Source organism: Stylophora pistillata, chromosome 13 (genome assembly GCF_964205215.1).
Source record: "Stylophora pistillata chromosome 13, jaStyPist1.2, whole genome shotgun sequence".
Taxonomy (NCBI): Eukaryota; Metazoa; Cnidaria; class Anthozoa; order Scleractinia; family Pocilloporidae; genus Stylophora; species Stylophora pistillata.
The window spans coordinates 2,789,862-2,812,614 of NC_142531.1; the positions used below are offsets into that span (position 1 = coordinate 2,789,862).

Consider the following 22,753-nt stretch of genomic DNA (forward strand, 5'->3'; position numbering starts at 1 on the left):
GGGATAACCTTCTTTCAAAGCCCTAGGAGGTATTAAATCACACCCGGTAGCTTTTCTGATGTTAAGTGACTTTAACAAGTCTGCTATCGTGGATTCGGTTACTGAGGTGAAGTTAAAGACAGCAGTAGAAGAAACGTTGTTCACGATGGTGGAAATACTGGGGTGATTTTTCGGATCAGGCGAGGCCAGTGCGCTTATGCTGAGAAAATGATCATTAAGGATATCTGCAATCTGATTTTGGTCTTGGATGATGATGTTTTCGCTTTCCACTAACTGAATAGACTCAGACATCTGATTTTTGCTGGAGAACAAGAATGGTTTAAACACGCTCCAAAATTCCGAAGGATTTCCGGTAGATGCACTGCATTGCTTGGCAAAGTATTTCTTAATGGCCCTTCTTATCAGGTTTACGACACGATTTCTTTGTTGACGATATTTTTCCCAATCGCTTGGTTCCTTGGTAGTGTAACGTGTTCGTCTGAATTTATTCCTACATCGAATAGGGGCCATCACTTCAGAATTAAAGTAGGGTGGCTTAGGTTTAACTGATTTCCTCTGTACTAGGGGAGCATGATCGCCAAGTACGTCTGTTAGAAGTTTTTCCCATGCCCAGTATACATCATCGATGTCTTCAAAGGTGTTTGCAACATGGAAAGGTATAAAGGCAAGGTCTTCGTTGTATCTTTCCGCATCGAAGTTCTTGAAGTTCCTTCTGATAGTGATCTTGGGGGCCCGTTTGGGATACGCGGCTCTTGTTATGGCTGTAACTCTGGTTGGTGTGTCAATAAGACATTTCAAATTGTAACATCGCACAGGTTTAGTAGATGCCTTCCTAATTTTGGCTCTTTGTCGGGTTCTAGGATGTTACAGTTCAAGTCTCCAAGTAGTGTGTAGTCATCGGAGAGCCTGTTGATCGATTCCAGTAGTCGTTCCAGTTCGAGTGTCCAAATTTCTTTGGTTATTTTTGGCGGTCTGTAAAGACCGCACAGGAAAAATCTTGGCGAGTTCTTTCGGGTTCTGACCTCGATAGTAATTGATTCTAGACCAAGTGTTTTGACGTTTTCAACGCGTTTTGTTAAAAGGTCGGATCTTGCATAAATTATAAGACCGCCACCAAAGTTTGTTCTATCCTGTCGATATAGTTTGTAGCCCTTCACGTAAAACTGGCTGTTTGGATAGGCGTCATCGATTTTGGTCTCTGAAAGAACGAAAATGTCTAATAAATTGTTTCTTAGCATGTTCTTAATCTCAAAGAGCTTGAATCCACCCATGCTCTTTACGTTTAAATGTCCCAACTTCAGATTATTTGCATATCTAAGCATGTTTAATTCCGAAACTTTTGGGACGTCTTCACTTGTCTGAAGTGAGAGGTGGGTTGATTCTTCGAAGAAGGAATCGGAGAATTGGAAAGGTTGTAGGCAAGTCCAGCACGTCCAGTGGGGAACTGTCAAGCTTTTACATTTCAGGCCCGCACATTTCCAATGTGCATTTCTACAGCACTCGTTACAGTTGAGCGGTTTCGTATTTGCTCTTATGGTCTTTCTGCAGACGAGACACTTTTTTATGTCTTTGGTTGAAACGGGGCCAGGATTGGGACAGACTCCACAAAGAAGTAACGTGACGGGATTAAAGGTGGATAAACTGTTGGAGTGGTAGCGTACGCGACGAGAGTAGAGTTTCCTTTTGACGAGAAGCTCTGATGTAATTCCACGTGGTGGGAAGAAGTGAGATGAATCAGATCGAAATTGCTGCTTGAGCGAACAAATCGTGTGAGAAACTTTGCTGTATCCTTTGTAGACTATGTTAGGAGAAAGATCATCTATTTCTCGCCATCGCTGAGTCCGGAAGAGGTGTATAAATATGATTAAAAACAGAGCTCGTAAAATTACATCCGCCATAATGCAAATACATTCACACAGATGGATGGACAGGCGACTGCGCCTCTGGGAAAAGCCAATCTCCCATAGACATTTCCTTCACCAATGCAACCTACAAGTCGTTCTCAGCCTGGAACTTGCGAAACAACGGAAGTACACTCTCATTTAGTTCACTCAAGAGAACACTGGCTCTGCTCTAAAAGTGAACCTACCAGATAAAATGTTCTTCGTCAATGGTGGAGGCCTCGTGGGAAACCACACTACAACTCAATTTCACCTTCATTGAGGACCCGACAATGGAAAAGGTTCAGAGCACACTCTGAACGGCGAACTTTTTGCTGCAGAGGTGCGTACAGAGAAAATTTCTCTGCAAAATGGCATGTGTCATTTTTTATCGAAAGACTTGACGTTATAAACTGTTCGATAACTCTCACATTCAAGGCTTTCATAGAGATCCACCATTCAAGAAGCCGAAATTCAGACAATGTGGATGACAGCTTTGGGAGTATCGGTAAGTCTGACGGTGCAAATAAGCCAAATTCTGTGTTATTCTCCCATCTATTTATTATAAAAGGGAACGAACTAAATCCTCAGTTGGTCTAGTTCTATAAAGGCACTGGGAGAAGGAAAAGCACAGTACATCACCAATCAATCTGTTATATTTAAATTTTCTTTCAAAAAAAGAAGATATATTTTAAGATGAATTGCTAGTTTTTAGATTACAATTGAAGCGCCCACCCCCCCTCCACTCCATGCTCCTCCCCTCTGTATTACTCCCCTTCAAATTAACCCCCCATCAATGAGGCCTGAAATTCCATAAGCCCCAGTGGGCTTAACAGACCTTGTATAGTATATGTTTCAACAAACTCTCTAATATGATCTTTGCAAGACTGGGTTAGAATTCACATTATGAGTGATAAGAATACCCAGTGACAAAATCACTTGTTTGCAGACACAAAATTATAGTTCTGTGTTAGACCCATCAGCTACAACACAAGAAGTCATGTGGGAAGACCAAAAATTGAAATTTGATGGCATATCATATTTTGTTTTGGGGCAAAAACATTTTGACTGTCCAAATGGAAAAGAGAGGAAGAAAGCTTAGAAACAAGAGAGAAAAGAAATGAAACTGCAGGTATGGGTTACTCAGTAATCATTAATTATGATAAAATTTCCCACAAATTTTTTTTAATTTTTTTTGGGGGGGGGGGGGGAGGAGGGGGTGATAAACAACACCCATCTTCATTTTAGCAGAAATAAAACAAGAAATAATCATTGACAAGTAAATAGTATATGAATACTTTATTCAAGTGTCATTTGTTCTCGTTCTAATTCATACATGTCATTGGTTGTAAGTTGTACTTGTGGAAAGAATACTAATATCCAAAAAGGAATATTCAAAAATAATTTAAAACACTTATTTTGTGGTACTGGGAGTAAACAAGTTGAAAAAGACAAGAACTGGTGTTACCATATCAATACACTTCCTCAAGTAGAAAATTCAGACCAGAGTGGAACTCCTCAAAGTGCTACTTTGGAAGTTGCTTCATTCTATAGAGGGTTCGGTATGTCAAAGTTCTGTTCTATACCTCTTCTATGATCTCATTGGAGGATATTTAAACAATAGAGTGTTTCTGTCGAGGAACTATCAGCTGATAGTTGCCCCGCGGAAATTTGATGTTCTTAAAACAAATATGCCAGATTTAAGAACATCAAATTTCCAAGGAGGCAACTATCAGACCGATAGTTCCGAGACATAAACACTCAATTGTCTTTATTGTTTACCACTGAATTTTCTGCTGCGCGCCAGATCAATCATATCCCCTCCCCTACTCCTCCTACTGGTGACACCTATGTACAATGTCACCACTGTAATGACTGGTGTCACCTTAAGTGTGCTGACATACCACTCTGGGCTGTAGAATCTAACAAGTCTTGGAAATGCGAGACCTGCAATAAAATAAAGCTTTGAAAATGGAAGCTGAACATTCCACTTCTATTTAAGTCAAGTCTCCCGGTCACTATAGAACTACTCTAATTTGACTTTCAAAAACTTTTAAATAGGCTTCCTGAGAGAGTGTTCAGTCAGTAAAGAAATGATAGGCACAAGTGATGCTGTTAGTGACAAAGTATATTTTTGCAGCCTGGACTTCCAGATTTCCGATGAGAAACAGACTTGCTGAAAAGCTTTTGGAATCCAGAATAAACTAGCGGTAGCCACAACTTTTTCAGAGATAACTGTTATGTAATACATGATATTTTAAGATTGGTAGACGTAGCCAGACTTGCTGAATAAATGTACATCGAAAGTTTCCGATAAATAATATGCTACATCTACATCGCTTGCCATTGCCCAAATATACTCCACTAAAGAAACTAAGACATCAGACTATTCTTTTCTGGTGAATTTGAAAAAGAGCGCGAAACATTTTTTTAATACCGGAACCGGAAACCGATTTTGGAAAGGCACAAGGGCGGTTTGAGCTATAGAAACAAAGCAAATGCGTCGTGCAGCTACTCGTTTCCATAGCTGAAACCGCCCTTGAGGTTTAGTGTCTTTGATTTCTTTTTTTTTTATCGGCGAAAATAAACCTTAAGCGACAGAACTATGCTGGATGTGATGTTTACTAAGCCAGATGTTTTCTCTTGACTCAGAACGCACACGAAATAGACTTAAAATTTGTGCAGAGCGAGAACACGGAACCGGTTCGGAGTCGTAAATCGTCGGTAGTTCGGCTCTTATTATATTCCAGTGATTTAGTTTCATTTCCAGGCACCTCACGTCCAAGGGCACTTTGAGATATGGAAACAAGTCTTTACCGACTAAAACATCCTGATAAAACTGATAACTTGCGCCAAAATCGATCTCCCTGAATTCTCCTTACAAATTCACTGTAATTTCAATTTACCTCGGTAACTCGACCTCTCGTTGATGGAGGCCTCAAGCGAACTAGGTTCCGATTCCCTTCAGGAAATTTTCTAGACCATAAGAACTTAGCATGTGTACAGCCGCCCCATCTTTCAAAATGTTGACGTGCTTAGCAAATGTCGCGGATAGATTTACGAATCAATAACGGAATATCAAGTGTCAAAGCTGGCCCGATTTTAATCATTGATTTTGTTGACTGCCTTTTGTTTGACTGCTGCTTGTCAATTAGTGTTTCTTGGTGGGCTCTAAACTTGTTCTTCATTCGCATTTCTTAAATACAAATGTAACTTTCACCATAACTATGCTTTCACGAAAGTCGTTAGTTTAAGTTGCTGACTTTGTCCTTTTACAAAAATCCGATTGGTTGTTAGAGAGGCCAACTCCCATCAATCATTAGCCCCCAGTAATCATTATTATGCTCGTCACGCAATACTTCGCAACGCTGGAAGGCTCGCACGATTCTCTAGGAATGCATAGAAGGTTAGCTGCCTTTGTTTTTGTCATTGTTCTCGATCAAAGAAACATAAGAATAGTGTTGACAATCAGACGCCAGCCTCCCTTCTATCCGCCCCCTGAAACGCCCCCTCTTCACGGTTGTTTACTTGTGCAGCAAACAAACTAAAATATTCTCTGTATCGGAGTCACGAGAAAAAAATTCTTCCTTTCTCCTTGTCTCTCTCTCGTCCAAGAGTTCATGGTGGTTGATGTAACGGGTTTTGCCGTTCCCTTGATCAACCGAAGCGAGCGATATGACAGAAGATGTAAACTGCAATAAGAGACTGCCCGTTTTTTAATCCCAGGCTTCGTTGTTTTCGCACCTTGTCTCGATTGACACTCTTTTCTAACCTGCTTAACTAACGAACTATGATTTACTTCACTCGTCGTCTTCGAAAAAAGCAGTAATTCTAATTATTCCAAAAACATTTACTCTATGGCGTTGAGAAAACAAAGAAACGCTATACAGAGAAAATCGCCACAGGGCGCATTGATACGGTAGACTAGCTCCCTTGTCATTCTCAAAATCTGTGTGTGTTGGAACTAATATTATCAGTTCAAATCTGCCAGACAATCACCTTAACTTACTTTAGAACCTTAAGCTGTCAGATAACATAAAAAGGAATTACGATAGGCTATCACTATTTCGTTCTATCCAGCGCAGTTGCCAAATGTTGACATCGTACGCGAAAGAATGTTCGTGTTTTGCAACTTTTTGCGGGACGCATGCTTTCCGCGTGTCTCACAGGCTAGGCTTGCATGGATAACATTATGTAACCTGCGTGCACTTGCCTTTCAGTAAAATCCCGACGACTCCCCGCATGATAGAATAAAAAAAACAACATTAATTGAGCCCAACAGTAAAATAAACCGTTGCGGAAAACAAAGCCCGTTATGACGGACATACAATAATTGGCACGTTCTTTGGTTATAGCAGGATCTCACGCTCAGAGTTAGGTAACCTTGGCGACAGTACAGTTACACGTGGAACTAAGCATTTTCTGTAACCCTCTCTCTCTATCCACTGGATAAAGACCTAAATTGTCATACGGCAGTCTCGATGTTGCTAAAAACTCACTTGATAGGCGTGAAGGAACTCCAAAATGTCCAAACTGCAGAGATTGTCAGCAGTACTTTAACCCCTTCGTTCGAACAGATGATCAATACTAAAATTCTAAACAACTCCTTAGGAAAAACAACAAAGAGATGTCTTGATATTAGTTCAGAGAGCAAGCTTTTTGATCTTGACAGTTGAACGGTGAACTCCCCCCCCCCCCCCCACATCTTGTTTTAGACACTGATCGTTTTCTAAATATTCTCTTCATCTCTATCGTCAAACTTCTATTTTCTTCCACATCATTGCTGTTATTGACTAAAGGAATAAATGGTTCCTTACGTAATGCTTGACGCAAATGCGCAAGGGCAATACATCCATTAAAAAATACTGCGGAAATTAGCTCCAATTTTTAGTTCATGAATTAAATCCGCGGATGCCTAGCCATAAAGAATCATAACATTGAAAGGAATAGGTCATGCACGAGTCGGTGCGTGGCGCTGACCAATTTGAATTATATTAGGTTTGTTCTACAGATTTCAGAGCATTGCCTATTCCGCCGTCATCTCCTCCACTTCGGAAACGATAACCTGTTGATCACTCCCTAAACAACTTCGCAAGGTAACGTTTTCATAAATTGTTATTATTTTTTGCACATTTAAGTATTGAACTCGCTGTAACTGCATCTAGCAGCTACTAATAGTTAATAATCGGCAGAGTTGACAGTTCTTTCACTAAAAAAATGATGCTAAGTGTCAGCAGAGACAGAACGCGCTTGGTGTTTCGCATATATTTCGCTCACGATGGCAAGCGCGCTATGCGCCTTAGAAAATGTATCTGTAACAAATGTTAAGCTGATATCAAATAATTAGGAGGGTATTTTTGTTAACCAAAGTGTTACTTGGGCTAACTATACTGCAATTTCGGCCACATTTGCTGGAGTGCTCGATCTTGTGCACTGGTTGTACTTTAGTAGGCCCTAATACGAGCCCCGCTCAAGTCGTGGCGCGTTGATAGTTTCTGAGAGGGATAGATCGGTTTTACGAACCTTTAATACTTAACTATTGGTGCGGTGCAAACAAATCTTCAAATTCAAAGCGTTACGTGCTTAGAATTTTCGACGCGACAGATCACTTCCTTTAGTGTATCTCTTTATTAGTTTCCTTCAACCTCTCTAGTCTTAGAAATCGTCTCTAGTCTCACATTGAAAACGTTGATATTATGTCCACGCAATCGTTTGATAAGAAATTGTGACAACCAGCAAATATAACAACCAATCGTCGACTTGAGAAGTAATCTGGGCGAGATTAAAATGATTCATATTCCTGACTGTCCACAAATATTTCCATTCCAATTTTACTACAGATTATTACATTACTGAAAGTCGCTTAAGAAAAGTACAAGGGGAGTTTTAATTCGGAAGGTTTTATACAAATCTTAGTTGGGCTCTGGACTACTAACTCCAAGTGTACTTATCCCAATTGGTATGCTTGATCAGACAGCAAATTCCAGAGTAAAGTGATTAATAGTGCAACACGATATGCGTGAAGGGACAGCGTTTCAAGGACGTGATAAGGAAATTGAAACTATGTGTTAGCTATTTGAGTAGCTGCGCTCTCCTTCGTGTACCTTCTAATTGCACCCACTTCGCTCATGGATTCAAAAACATGTTCGATAAATTTTGTTTCTATCGAACTCGATGTATGCTTCTGCCACATGACACATAAAGAAAGACTAAGAACAATTTGTCTAATGTTTACTGGATGATTCTTAACTCTAATTTGATAGATCGCTCTTTCGAAATCCATAATGCTTCCTTATTAAATAATTCATTTTCGCAACCTGATTTGAAGACGAGTCTCTTTTTCTGGATAAGAATTAAGGCTGCAGTGTAGACAGGGTAGAATTCTTTGTCTTGCACCACTAAATTTCAATGGTTTTTAACCGACCTCAAGAACAGGTCAGGGGAACAGATTTGCGAAAACCTTAAAACCTATGGTTGCAGCACTTGATAAACAGATCATTGCAGGCTTAAGCACGTTGAAAAATAGCCAAGTGGTTCTCGGACAAATCATTTTTGACTTTATGACTCTAGGTGGGTCAATAGACACAACGGCGCCAACGTTTCATTAATTTTTTTTTAACAGAAAAACTACCTGTTGCGCAATCACTTAAGAGTCAACTGATCCGAGTAATGTTATTGCGTGAACAAATAAATAGTCATTTCGTTGGTGAATCTCTCTCTCTTAGAGCGGGACAGCAAAGAAAGGCTGAGTGAAGTGCTTGCTTTGGCCATGATTTCATCGGCCTTGATGATTAAGTGCATGAAGTACATCACTTGGTTGAAGAACCATAAGGTTAACCGTGTTTTCTTCGGAGCCGAATATTTCTAAAAAAGTAGGTGTCTTGTATGCAGAAGCATGAGTGGTAACTATTTCAATGTCTGTCAATATCGTGTGCTTCTAACCACAAAACCACAGATGTCAACTTATCAATGTCAAATTGTGCTTGAATCAGTACTAATTTGCTCTCATATTTGAGATGATGTCAAACTACTTCCCTTCTAAAAATAAACCACTAAGCGACGAATTCGAATAATAAATAAGTAAAAACTCAACTGGCTGCAACTTAGAGCGAACTCCTAAAACCGTCCTTTTAAACTGATTAACAAACGGGTCTTATAGAAAGAAAACAAAGCCTAAGGGTCAATTGAAATGCAACACTGACTCGATGGATTGTGTTGGAAACTTGATCAGTGATATTAATGGTTAAGAAAAGGCTAAAGCATGTGTCCACTTCCTTCCTTCGTAAAGGATCGAACTCTTTGAAAAGGAAAAAAATGATGGTCAATTTTTTTCACCGAAGCTAGAGCAGCATTGCCCACACTCTCGTGGTTTTCGGCCAAAGAATGCTCGTCTTTGTTATCACGGTGCCGCATGAGATACTGCGTGGCCAAATTGCCGTTACACCCAAAGGTTAAACGCTAGGCGCATGGTTTCCGCGTGAGTCCTGCATGATTTCCACAGTTTCTCGCGAACATTTGTTTACGTAACTTTATCTTTACAGTCTAATAGTTTCGTTTTCAGGAATGAGACCCTCACGATTGCATCATACTACTTTGCGGAACTACAAAGTCGTAGTAATTCTTGAGCGACTGGTAATTAATCAAGCTGTTTGTATATACACTCTAATAGTGCACTCACATATTGAACGGGTATTTGTTGGTAAGCCTAAAATGACTGCTACTGCCTTACAGGGAACCCTGCGGCTTAGAAATGCAGAACTTTTCTAGGAAAAGGTTAATAAGCTTTAGGGCAAGTGCGTGTTGGAAATTTACTTTACCTAGCTGAGGATGCTATTATTAAATGAGGCCAGCAAATATTTTACGTAACCTGACAGGGCAACACGTCAGTCATTAAACTGCAATGACATGTTATTGATACTGGCCCTGAGTCAAAATTAAAATAACATTTTGGGAGAAAAATAAACAATGCTAAGCACTTGATACACAAATTGGAAAAGAACCCTAAATGAAATTGACTCCTCGACATTTGCGAAGAAGAAATGAAAGAGAGGAAAAACTGAACCCGAATGTTGCGAAATGGACGAAGCGCAGTGGAGGAGGAATACAAAAGCAATAAACCATTTATCTTTGACGTCAATTCTTCCCTTAATTTTGAGGTTTTTCCTAAACTTGTGCTTCTGCTCACATCAGCTAGTGAACGCTTCCAGAGACTTTCTTTGGCAAAGTGGTCAAAGCTATTCAAGTGTTAAATTGGCGACTTAATATGTTTGTCGTCGGCTTATACTATTTTGCGAAACGAAACGAAACGAAACGAAATTTTGCGAAATGGCGTTTTTTCGCCTTTATTTAGCAAATATGTGCTCTTCGTCCGAAACAAAATGTTTCCACTAATAAAATGATCAATATCTCTAAGAGACTGGTCACCTCTCATTTTATTGACCATAGTAGAATTCGTTTCGCAAAGTAGTAATTTTGACAAAATTACTATTTTGCAAAATGGCGTTTTTTCACCTTTATTCAGCAAATATGTCCTCTTCGCCCGAAACAAAATTTTTCCACCAATAAAATGATCAATGTTTCTAAGAGCCTGGTCACCTCTCATTTTATTGACCATAGTAGAATTCGTTTCGCAAAGTAGTAATTTTGACAGAATTACTATTTTGCGAAATGGCGTTTTTTTCACCTTTATTCAACAAATATGTCATCTTCGTCCGAAACAAAATGTTTCCACTAATAAAATGATCAATGTTTCTAAGAGCCTGGTCACCTCTCATTTTATCGACCATAGTAGAATTCGTTTCGAAAAGTATTAATTTTGACAGACTTACTATTTTGCGAAATGGCGTTTTTTCGCTTTTATTTAGCAAATATGTCCTCCTCGTCCGAAACAAAATGTGTCCACTAATAAAATGATCAATGTTTCTAAGAGCCTGGTAACCTCTCATTTTATTGACCAAAATAGAACTCGTTTCGCAAAGTAGTAATTTTGACAGAATTATTTTTTTGCGAAATGGCATTTTTTCGCTTTTATTTAGCAAATGTGTCCTCCTCGTCCGAAACAAAATGTGTCCACTAATAAAATGATCAATGTTTCTAAGAGCCTGGTCACCTCTCATTTTATTGACCAAAATAGAACTCGTTTCGCAAAGTAGTAATTTTGACAGAATTATTTTTTTGCGAAATGGCATTTTTTCGCTTTTATTTAGCAAATGTGTCCTCCTCGTCCGAAACAAAATGTGTCCACTAATAAAATTATCAATATTTCTAAGAGCCTGGTCACCTCTCATTTTATTGACCAAAATAGAACTCGTTTCGTAAAGTAGTAATTTCGACAGAATTACTATTTTGCGAAATGGCGTTTTTTCGCCTTTATTTAGCAAAGATGTCCTCTTCGTCCGAAACAAAATGTGTCCACTAATAAAATGATCAATCTCTCTAAGAGCCTGATCACCTCTCAATTTATTGACCATAATAGAACTCGTTTCGCAAAGTAGTAATTTTGACAGAATTATTTTTTTGCGAAATGGCATTTTTTCGCTTTTATTTAGCAAATGTGTCCTCCTCGTCCGAAACAAAATGTGTCCACTAATAAAATTATCAATATTTCTAAGAGCCTGGTCACCTCTCATTTTATTGACCAAAATAGAACTCGTTTCGTAAAGTAGTAATTTTGACAGAATTACTATTTTTCGAAATGGCGTTTTTTCGCTTTTATTTAGCAAATATGTCCTCCTCGTCCGAAACAAAATGTGTCCACTAATAAAATTATCAATATTTCTAAGAGACTGGTCACCTCTCATTTTATTGACCAAAATAGAACTCGTTTCGCAAAGTAGTAATTTTGACAGACTTACTATTTTGCGAAATGGCGTTTTTTCGCTTTTATTTAGCAAATATGTCCTTCTCGTCCGAAACAAAATGTGTCCACTGATAAAATTATCAATATTTCTAAGAGCCTGGTCACCTCTCATTTTATTGACCAAAATACAACTCGTTTCGCAAAGTAGTAATTTTGACAGAATTACTATTTTGCGAAATGGCGTTTTTTCGCCTTTATTTAGCAAATATGTCTTCTTCGTCCGAAACAAATTATGTCCACTAATAAAATGATCAATCTCTCTAAGAGCCTAGTCACCTCTCAATTTATTGACCAAAATAGAACTCGTTTCGCAAAGTAGTAATTTTGACAGAATTACTATTTTGCGAAATGGCGTTTTTTCACCTTTATCTAGCAAATATGTCCTCTTTGCCCGAAACAAAATGAAAGACAACTACTTGTTTTTGTTCTCGGTTGCTCTTTATTGGCTCAGAGTTTACTCTTTATTGTTGTTATAACTCTGTATAATTTTGACGAAGAAACATAAGAATAGTGTTGACAATCAGACGCCAGCCTCCCTTCTATCCGCCCCCGGAAACGCCCCCTCTTCACGGTGGTTTACTTGTGCAGCAAACAAACTGAAATATTCTCTGTATCGGAGTTACGAGAAGAAAATTCTTCCTTTCTCCTTGTCTCCCTCTCGTCCAAGAGTTCATGGTGGTTGATGTAACGCGTTTTGCCGTTCCCTTGATCAACCGAAGCGAGCGATGATATGACAGAAGATGAAAACTGCAATAAGAGACTGCCCGTTTTTTAATCCCAAACTTCGTTGTTTTCGCACCTTGTCTCGATTGACACTCTTTTCTAACCTGCTGAACTAGCGAACTATGATTTACTTCACTCGTCGTCTTCGAAAAAAGCAGTAATTTTAATTATTCCAAAAACATTTACTCTATGGCGTTGAGAAAACAAAGAAACACTACACATAGAAAACCGCCACAGGGCGCATTAATACGGTAGGCTAGCTTCGTTGTCATTCTCAAAATCTGTGTGTGTTGCAACTAATATTATTAGTTCAAATCTGCCAGACAATCACCTTAACTTACTTTAGAACATTAAGCTGTCAGATAAAATAAAAAGGAAATAAGATAGGCTATCACTATTTCGTTCTATCCAGCGCAGCTGCCAAATGTCAACATCGTACGCGAAAGAATGTTCGTGTCTTGCAACTTTTGACGGGGCGCATGCTTTCCGCGTGTCTCACAGGCAAGGCTTGTATGGATAACATTATGTAACCTGCGTGCACTTGCCTTTCGGTAAAATCCCAACGACTCCCCGCATGACAGAATAAAAAAAACAACATTAATTGAGCCCAACACTAAAATAAACCGTTGCGGAAAACAAAGCCCGTTATGACGGACATACTATAATTGGCACGTTCTTTAGTAATACCAGGATCTTAGGCATAACTGAAAATTTACTCGTACGCTGAGAGTACTAAAATTCTAAACAACTCCTTAGGACAAACAACAAAGAGATTTCTTGATAATAGTTCAGAGAGCAAGCTTTGTGATCTTGACAGTTAAAGGTGAACTCCCCCCCCCCCCCTATTTAGAAAACTGGTCGTTTTCTAAATATTCTCTTTAGCTCTCGCGTCAAACTTCCATTTACTTCATCTTTGATGTTATTGACTAAAGGAATGAATGGCACCATACGTAATGCTTGACGCAAATGCGCAAGGGCAATACATCCATTAAAAAATACTGCGGAAATTAACTCCAATTTTTAGTTCATGAATTAAATCCGTGGGTGGCTGGCCATAAAGAATCATAACATTGAAAGGAATAGGTCATGCACTAGTCATGGTGCGTGACGTTGACCAATTTGAATTATATTAGGTTTGTTCCACAGATTTCAGAGCATTGCCTATTCTGCCATCATCTCCTCCACTTCGGAAGCGATAACCTGTTGATGACACCCTAAACAATCTCGCAAGGTAACGTTTTCATAAAGTGTTATTATTTCTTGCACATTCAAGTATTGAACTCGCTGTAACTGCATCTAGCAGCTACTAATAGTTAATAATCGGCAGAGTTGACAGTTCTTTCACTAAAAAATGATGCTAAGTGTCAGCAGAGATAGAATGCCCTTGGTGTTTCGCATCTGTTTCGTTCACGATTGCAAGCGCGCTATGCGCCTTAAAAAATATAACTGTAGCAAATGTTAAGCTGATATCCAATGATTAGGAGGATATTTTTGTTAACCAAAGTGTTACTTAGGCTAACTATACCGCTATTTGGGCTACATTTGCTGGCGCGCTCTATCTTACGCACTTTTTGTACATTAGTAGACCCTAATACACGGCCCGCTCAACTCGTCGCGCGTTAATAGTTTCTGAGAGGGATAGATCGGTTTCACGAAGCTTTCAAACTTAACTATTAGTGCGGTGCAAACAAATCTGCAAATTCAAAGCGTTACGCCTTAGAATTTTCGATGCGACAGATCACTTCCTTTGGTGTATGTCTTTATTAGTTTCCTTCATCCTCTCTAGTCTGAGAAATCGTCACATTAAAAACGTCGATATTATGTCTAGGCAATCATTTGATAAGAAATTGTGACAACCAGCAAATATAGCAACCATCATCGATTTGAGAAGCAAGCAATCTGGGCGAGATCAAAATTTTTCATATTCCTGACTGTCCACAAACATTTACATTCCAATTTTACCACAGATTGTTACATTACTGAACAACGTTTAAGAAAAGTATCAGAGGAATTTTTAAATCGGAAGGTTTTATACAAATCTTAGATGGGCTGTGGACTACTTACTCCAAGTGTACTTATCCCACTTGGTATCTTTGATCAGACAGCAAATTCCAGAGTAAAGTGATAGTAGGTGTCTTGTATGCAGAAGCATGAGTGGTAACTATTTCAATGTCTGTCAATATCGTGTGCTTCTAACCACAAAACCACAGATGTCAACTTATCAAGGTCACATTGTAGCTGAGTCAGTACTAATTTGCTCTCATATTTAAGGTTGAGTTAATGTCAAACTACTTCCCTTCAAAAAAAATTCCACCACTTAGTGACGAATTCGAATAATAAATAAGAAAAAACTCAACTGGCTACAACTTAGAGCGAACTCCAAAAAACGTCCTTTTAAATTGATTAAAAAAGGGGTCTTAACGAAATAAAAAAACGCCTCAGGGTCAATTGAAATGCAACACTGACTCGATGGATTATGTTGGAAACTTTATCACTGAAATTGATGGTTAAAAAAAGCCTAAAGCATATGTCCACTTCCTTCCTTCGTCAAGGATCGAACCCTTTGAAAAGGAAAAAAATGATAGTCAATTTTTTTCACCAAAGCTAGAGTAGCATTGCCCACACTCTCGCGGTTTTAGGCCAAGGAATGCTCGTCTTTTTTTTCACGGTGCCGTGTGAGACATTGCGTGGCCAAATTGCCGTTACACCCAAAGGTTAAACGCTAGGCGCATGGTTTCCGCGTGAGTCCTGCATGATTTCCACAGTTTCTCGCGAACATTTGTTTACGTAACTTTATCTTTACAGTCTAATAGTTTCGTTTTCAGTAATGAGACCTTCACGATTGCATCATACTATTTTGCGGAACTACAAAGTCGTAGTAATTCTTGAGCGGCTGGTAATTAATCAAGTTTTTTGTATATACACTCTCATAAGTGCACCCACATATTGAACGGGTATTTGTTGGTAAGCCTAAAATGACTGCTACTGCCTTACAGGGAAACCTGCGGCTTAGAAATGCAGAACTTTTCTAGGGAAAGGTTAATAAGCTTTATGGCAAGATCGCGTTGGAAATTTACTTTACCGAGCTGAGGATGCTATTAAATGAGCCCAGCAAATATTTGACATAACCTGACAGGGCAACACGTCAGTCATTAAACTGCAATGACATGTTATTGATACTGGCCCTGAGTCAAAATTAAAATAACATTTTGGGAGAAAAATAAACAATTCTGAGCACTTGATACACAGATTGGAAAAGAACCCTAAATGAAATTGACTCGACATTTGCGAAGAAGAAATGAAAGAGAGGAAAAACTGAACCCGAATGTTGCGAAATGGACGAGGCGTAGTGGAGGAGGAATATAAAAGCAATAAAACCATTTTTCTTTGACGTCAACCCTTCCCTTAATTTTGAGGTTTTTCCTAAATTTGTGCTTCTATCAACATCAGCTAATGAACGCTTCCGGAGACTTTCTTTGGCAAAGTGATCAAAGCTATTCAAGTGTTAGTTTGGCGACTTAATGTGTTTGTGGTCAAAATCAGCATACGTCATTAAATGCGCAAGATTTTGAAATCTATTTTCAAGGCGATTTTTAAGACACTGATGAATGGTTAGAAAACATAGCGGTAAACCAACATAGTTTGTACCGAGGAAATTGACGCTTCATCGATAGCATATGCTTTTCTTTAAAATCTGATAATTATTTATTTCCTGTTGTATGTGCGAAGACATCTCTTAAGATGGACTCTGTCCCGAAAATACGGAAAATGTAGCAACCCACTGAAATCTTCGTAAAGCAAATAAATCTGATGCATTTAAATTGCCTGTGCGCGTAACACTACGAAACCTTTAACGTCTAAAAATCCAACCAAGTCGGTGTTATTTTATCTTGTAACGAAACGTGGTATTAGGTAGCAAGGTGAGTGGGAAACGATGTAACCGTGATCAGACACAATAACTCAATCGTCGACGGAAACCGGCTCAATGAAATGTTAACCTATCTCCTTCTAGTCTTCATGAATATGTCCTCGTATCAACCTTGACTGATACACTTCTCCTATAACTCATGTCATGTTTGCTAGAATGCGTTTGACCTTGAAAGGACAAGGCACTATTGTGAAACTTCCTCTAGGAGTAATACCGTTTTACATACACCCTTCGGAAACAATTACTTAAACAGTTCGTGGTTTTCTCTCAATTGTGTTCATTGTTCATTAGTACTTACAAAAATGATCCAGAGTCCTATGTTCTGCTTTCTGAGTATCAATACTGAACATGCGTAACTATGTCGTGTGTCACGTCCTGAACATATGACAACACAATTAAACACATTTTGACGGGTGAGGTGGTTTATGGAATTAACATATTAAGTAGTTTTAATGTACACAAATAAAACATAGTCTCGCTTACGAACTACCGGTTTAAGGCAATAAAATAAAAATTAATCTCTCGATGAGTCGGCAATTTAAGATATTAGAAGCACCTTATGAGCTGTTTCTATTTGACCGGCTAAACAAATTTCTGCTCGTTGATATAGAAGAAAACAAAACATTACCCGTATGTGAGTAAATATTCAATAGCGACTGCATATAAATGCGCTTGCATTAAATTGAAAGTGCATCCGGTGAAGTTTTCCACTGTTCGCTCTGTCAACGCGACACTGTTACCTATCGTCAAATCCCCCTTAGATTTTAATATTTTTTCCAACCGAAAAAAGGTTTAAGTAATCTAATCTATGAAGAGTAATGTTTTCGGGTTATTTTTTTCAACCAAGAGAAAGTTTAACAAAAGCGAAAACTAAGCAAGTCTGGACAAATTTCTGTTTGGACCATGGCATTATTATAATAGTTTTCCTCACATTATTTCATAGACTGTCCATGATTTCCTCTATTTGTTTCAATTTTTCAAAATCTCTCCTAATGTTTCTTTTCTGTAATTTGTTTTCGGATTTAGGATAATTATGGATCGTCTTTTTCTGACTGTGTTCCTCTGTGTCAGCTTGGTGCCGCTTGTTTTCAGCGCCGGTAAGAATCCGTACTTTTTACAACAACTCTTGCCATTTATTACATATGTACTTATGAATGATGTACACGTTTTTTCTCTCCTTCCTTCTCGCCGTTGCTCAAACGTGGACTTTGATATTTGTTTGATGTCTACGACCCTCTCAGATCCATCAGAGAGTTATTTGGCCAACGTTAAAGTCTATTATTTCATATTTCGTTTATGAGTTTTGTATCTCTACTCTATAGAATAAACACCCAAAAGTAACAAGATTGGGATTTGCATACTTTTTTAATCATGTGTTAAACAATGATGTCAAACCACTGGATATAATTTCATTTAAATTTTCTTTGTGATATCAAGAAACTCTCGGTGTTGCAAGTACGCTGAAGTTTATTTCAGAAATCTGTGGTGCAGTAGTTGCACCCGGGACTAACAAGATGCTTCCTTGCGAAGAAAAATCTGATCAGTGTTCGAAATTCACTCCTTAACTAGTACTTTTAGGGTCCAAAAGTAATCTATGAATTAGAAATTAGATTAAAGCTCAGTTTTATCCAAAAACGGTAATCCTGAAAAAAATTCCAAGGTTCGCGGTGGAGAATATGAAATCAACATCTGCATAATATTGACTCTTGAGCAGACATTTCCCCAGAATTCCCGTTGACTCAATAGCTTACACTCTGAAGCTGTTTATCACAATTTTATTTTTTTTGCTCATAGATTATGACTACGTCGTAGGTGGAAAAAACGGTAAGATTTTTTTACCATGTTTGCCTTGGTAATCCTTAATTCCAGTTTCGTTTTGGATCGCTGGGTTATCTTCTTATCTACGAAACAAGGATATCGCTAATATTTAGCGACCATTCTATGAGTGTATATTGAATTTTAGATGGCAAATACTTAACAAGGTGCGTAACACCGAGTTGGCTCTCGTACCCAACAGGTGGGACTGGAATGACCGTTTATTTAAATTTTACGCCTTTCGTTAATTCTAATGAATTTGTGTTAACTCTAAAATTGAGAATAACTTGGGTGAAGAAGGTTCCATACACGGTATATGAAGTACCAACCGGAGGTGAGTTAACCAATCAGAACACTCGAAATGCAATATCCGGAGTTGAAAATGTGATCATACTTGGTATGCAGTAATTTTACACTGTCATCTGAGTGTTCAACGGATTTAAGGATGCCTCAATCCACGAGTGGGTAAACGTTTTTAGACAAGTCTTTTTAAAGAAAACGACAAAACTTTTGGGTTTAAAAGACATGTTTCGACAGAAACCTCTGTCATCTTCCCTTGATTAACAAAGCGTTACAAGTTGAATTTATAAGTACATGCTAATTAAGTCTTTTTACCGTAAAGAGATTGCAATCAAGTTGTTAGGCTCCATAACTCCACATTTCTCCGAGAAAGTCAGGCCAAGATAGAAAACTAAGATATTCCAACTCACATTCAAAAGACCTACAATTTTCTTCAAATTTTCTTTGTAAAACTGGACTTTGCTTTATATTTGAGCATCACATACCCAAGTGGGACTTAGAGGCAAGCACTTTGGAGAAACAAAGTTAGCCATAACTTTCCACACGAGCTCGTAATCATCGAAATACAAACTAAAATAATTGTCTAGAATTACCCATGATATAATAGAAATTACTGCTGCCCTTAGCTTATGAGCGTATTTCTGTGTTTTTCAGGCCCTGGAAATTGGACAGGTATATGCGCAACCGGAAAGAAGCAATCACCGATTAACATAAAAGTAGCTACAACAGAATATGAAGCGATGCCCAAATTTGTTCTCAAAAATTACGATATGATGCCTGAAGACAACTATACCCTCACTAACAACGGCCATACTCTACATGTTGGATTCCCTACGAATTTCTTCAAAGTTAGCGGCGGGGGATTGGAAGGAGTTTTTACCACCGCGCAGTTTCACTTTCACTGGGGGAAAACTAATAACGAGGGATCAGAACACACTATGGACAAGGCATACCCTGCTGAGGTTGGTAAATAAAGAACGACTTAGTACTCACCAACTCAGTGGAGGCTCTTCATGTTGGTGTCAACTTTTAGTATACTTCAATAAAAATTAAACTTGACCAATTGTGAATCCGGATTAATTTACCAATCTAACTTTATTTCTTAAAAGCTTGTTTTTACTTTTTTTCTCGAACAGATACACTTTGTCAGCTACAACACCAAATATGCAGACTTAGGCAGTGCAGTTCCCAAATCTGATGGTCTTGCAGTTCTTGGAGTGTTCATTGAAGTATGCGGAACATCCCTTTTTGTACTTATGAGCTTTCCAATTTTTTTGCTGATACCATGTTATTTATTTCTTTATAGGTTGGAGGTAGTGATAACCCAGCATACGAATTTCTGAAATATGCCGAAGATGTCATAAAAGGTAAACCAGTGTACGTGATTTTATTTTATGTTTAACATTCTCAATTCAAAGCTGAACTGGTAAAAAGAAGTAAGTAAAGAGGTGGTAAAAACGTGTGCATATAAACAACATAAACTTGAGTTCCTTCATTTTGAATTTAAGCTCAAAGTCTTTTACCAGACCTTTTTTCATGTGGCCACCAAAATATCTGTTATCGTTTTCTTTCAAGTCGTGTCCCGAGTCATTCATCTGTTTATTGATTCAGTTTTTAAATTTACACTTCAAAAACTCTAAGTGCTTTCTCCTTCTACAGTTCGTGATCGTGTCCCGCACTCACCTATTTATATTTCCACGGAGCCAGACGTTTCTCCATCATTACTCAAACCAATGGCCATCAATACACGGATAAACGATACCCAATCACATAAGCGGTCGTACAGAGTGTCGTCTATACCAGCATTTTATTTCACCTCACACCATCACCCCTAAATGAAACATAAGGACGTGGGATTTAAGAAAGTGATGTTTAACAAAAGGAGTTCCTGATCGTGGAACAAATTCTCTGAAAGAACATGCACTCTGATGTCAGGGTGTAAAGAGTTCAGTAGTTTCCTAATGTTTGGGCAGGCAGACGTTCATCGGAGGAGGGCAACAACTTTCCTGTAATTGACTGCGCAGGAGATAATAATTAAAGAGATTTGAGCTGCTTTAACACTTGTGCGCGTTACAACTTTGCTAACGAGTTTTTATATTAATTCTCACAGCATCGAATAAGACTAGTATTATGCCATTCAAGCTGGAACCGATGTTGCCAGACACACTCGACAAGTTTTTCCGTTACAGTGGATCTTTAACCACTCCCACGTGTGATGAGAGCGTCACCTGGACAGTCTTCAACGACAGCGTCAAAATATCAGAGACTCAGGTGTGTTATTTGATTTTGATTCTTTGACCGCTACGAGTGGCGACGCCAGGTGGAACGACATTGTTTAACTTTGTAAATATTTGTGAACATTCGATTCAGTAATTTATTGAACTCTCCAGAAATGTGTCGTAGTTTGTAACTCTCTTCCCCCCTTTACTGGTGTTGCTTTTGACTCCCCCCCCCCCCTCTAAAAATGCAAGGTCAGGTATGGTTCAAGAACACAACCAAAGGAAAAGACCTCTTTTCAAGATCTCTTTTTTTCGGGTCTCCGGTCGTAACTTAATAAGAAATAAATTCATCGCATGATGAGCAATGCCAAAAGCCATTGGTTTATATGTGGACGGCCGTTTTAGGATTTGGCCTTCATTAGGGTTTCACGGATGTTTACCCATTTTGGGGGGAGGGAGAAGGTGAAAGTGAAATTCTCTTTTCGTCGCTCCTACTTAACAGAGAGGGGGGGGACGGGGGAAGAAAGGGAGATCTTTAGCGGTGGTCAAAATTCAATGAGTATTAACATAATTTTTTTTGTCTGTAGATGGGCTATCTGCGTAAGCTCGAGTTCACAAGCGGTTCACCGATGGTTAACAATTACCGTCCAGTTCAGAAGCTCAATGACCGCAAAGTCTATAACAGTTTCAACAAACCTGCGTCAGCCAGCGCAGGCATTCTTGACATCAGCATTGGTCTGTTCTCACTAATGCTGTTCACTGCACTGTTTGGTCGTTAACTTTTCGCGTTGCTCTGATGTAATTTTGTTCTTTTTCGTTTTTTCAAGTTTTATTATAATCATTATTGCCTTAGGCAGCATTTGATAAAGTTAGCGTGCTTTTGCTAATGTGACTCAATTATCTCGGTATTTGGAGAAAAAAAATTAGCTGGGTAAGAGATGACTGGCACCTTTGTATTTCATTTTTATTTGTTGGTGGCTAATTTGGTCGCTTGCCCAATATTCCATTACAGCATCATGGAGAGGTAACGTCGATAGCCACAATTTATACAGACGTATCGACTCGCTTTGCTCAATTTTTCAATCAGAGATGACATGGACAAATGCAAGAAAAATGTTCGTCAGAATTCATTTTTTAATCTTTCATCGGACGTTTTAGTCCGGCGTTTCTTACGTGCTATGTTGATGCTTTTGTCCAGCCACAATGCTCGAAGACTTTGAGTAAAGATTTTGTTGCACACACAAAAATGTTGACGTTGTGTTATCTATTGATATTTTCTAAGACCTTGAGCAGAGTACATCTGACGGCAAAAAAATCCTGGTGAATCAAAAGACTCAAGAGGCAGAACAATAGCTCCGCGCGTGTTTAAGACCCAAAACGTGAAATAAACATATTTTGCACGTTCAAATGACGAGAACCCCAACACGGCGCTACCACAGCGTGCCCCCCAGTTGCACGGAGAAAATCTGAAACTGGCGTCTTTGTTGGTTTTGCCGTCACGATTGCTTAAGCTCTCTGAATTATCCTCGTTGAAGGCACTTATGTACTATTTCATCTTTTGATATTAGAGGCAATTCATTCTTTTGCTTGCAACACCTGATGAGAGTTGTAATATATTCCGTATACGTAAAAGCGGACCGGTAGATCTTACAAAATAATTCAGTTAGTTGTACCGGGCATTTTCCGGCAAGATTAAAACAGGATGTTCCTGAAAATAGAGACTCTATCCCCGGTCTCCTTCTTCCTCCTCCTCCTCCCCCTCTTTAGGGACCTTAAGCAAACCACGACGGCGGCGGCAACGAGAGCGTGGAAAAACAAAAGATCTAATTGGCCGAACAATAGCTCAGCACGTGCGTTTTCAAACTTAGTAGGTTTCTTAGCCGTCCTTTGCAAAACAACAACGTGAAATCAGCAAAATTTGCGTCGTCTGTGGATAGAAACTGCGACGGCAAATTGTTTTAATTTCCATTTGGAACTCAACGCTACTTTTATACGTAATGTTGTGGCTGAGTTGTGGCGCCGTATGAGA

General features: G+C 38.8%; 3 protein-coding genes across 4 annotated transcripts in view; all 3 read left to right on the forward strand.

Annotated features, from left to right (window-relative positions):
• LOC148717279 (carbonic anhydrase 13-like) overlaps positions 1-22,753 on the forward strand; it is a 36,920-nt gene that overhangs the window by 2,100 nt on the left and 12,067 nt on the right. The gene's annotated exons all lie outside the window — the stretch shown is intronic.
• The window catches only part of LOC111331274 (carbonic anhydrase 2-like), a 46,415-nt gene continuing 30,507 nt past the window's right edge, over positions 6,846-22,753 (forward strand). The window contains exon 1 of the mRNA XM_088743253.1: positions 6,846-6,976. The gene's annotated coding sequence lies outside the window, so the exon portion shown is untranslated. The remainder of the gene's footprint in view (positions 6,977-22,753) is intronic.
• LOC111331273 (carbonic anhydrase 2) lies at positions 13,638-22,319 on the forward strand. 2 transcript variants are annotated; one of them, XM_088743258.1, is made up of 8 exons: positions 13,638-13,693; positions 17,417-17,487; positions 18,185-18,214; positions 19,160-19,467; positions 19,642-19,734; positions 19,812-19,872; positions 20,616-20,776; positions 21,312-22,319. In XM_088743258.1, the coding sequence occupies exons 2-8, from the start codon at positions 17,424-17,426 to the stop codon at positions 21,501-21,503; spliced, it is 909 nt and encodes a 302-aa protein (XP_088599384.1). In that variant the 5' UTR covers positions 13,638-13,693; positions 17,417-17,423; the 3' UTR covers positions 21,504-22,319. The 2 variants fall into 2 exon arrangements, with proteins under 2 accessions (XP_088599384.1, XP_088599385.1); XM_088743259.1 differs by lacking the exon at positions 13,638-13,693 and having other exon boundaries at positions 17,410-17,487.

What these genes read in the sequence shown, in the direction of transcription:
- LOC111331273 (XM_088743258.1), top strand. Translation starts at nt 17,424, where the DNA reads ATGGATCGTCTTTTTCTGACTGTGTTCCTCTGTGTCAGCTTGGTGCCG. An exon ending in GCCGCTTGTTTTCAGCGCCG is followed by an intron (nt 17,488 to 18,184) that starts GTAAGAATCCGT and finishes TTTTGCTCATAG; the next exon opens with ATTATGACTACGTCGTAGGT. An exon ending in CGTCGTAGGTGGAAAAAACG is followed by an intron (nt 18,215 to 19,159) that starts GTAAGATTTTTT and finishes TGTGTTTTTCAG; the next exon opens with GCCCTGGAAATTGGACAGGT.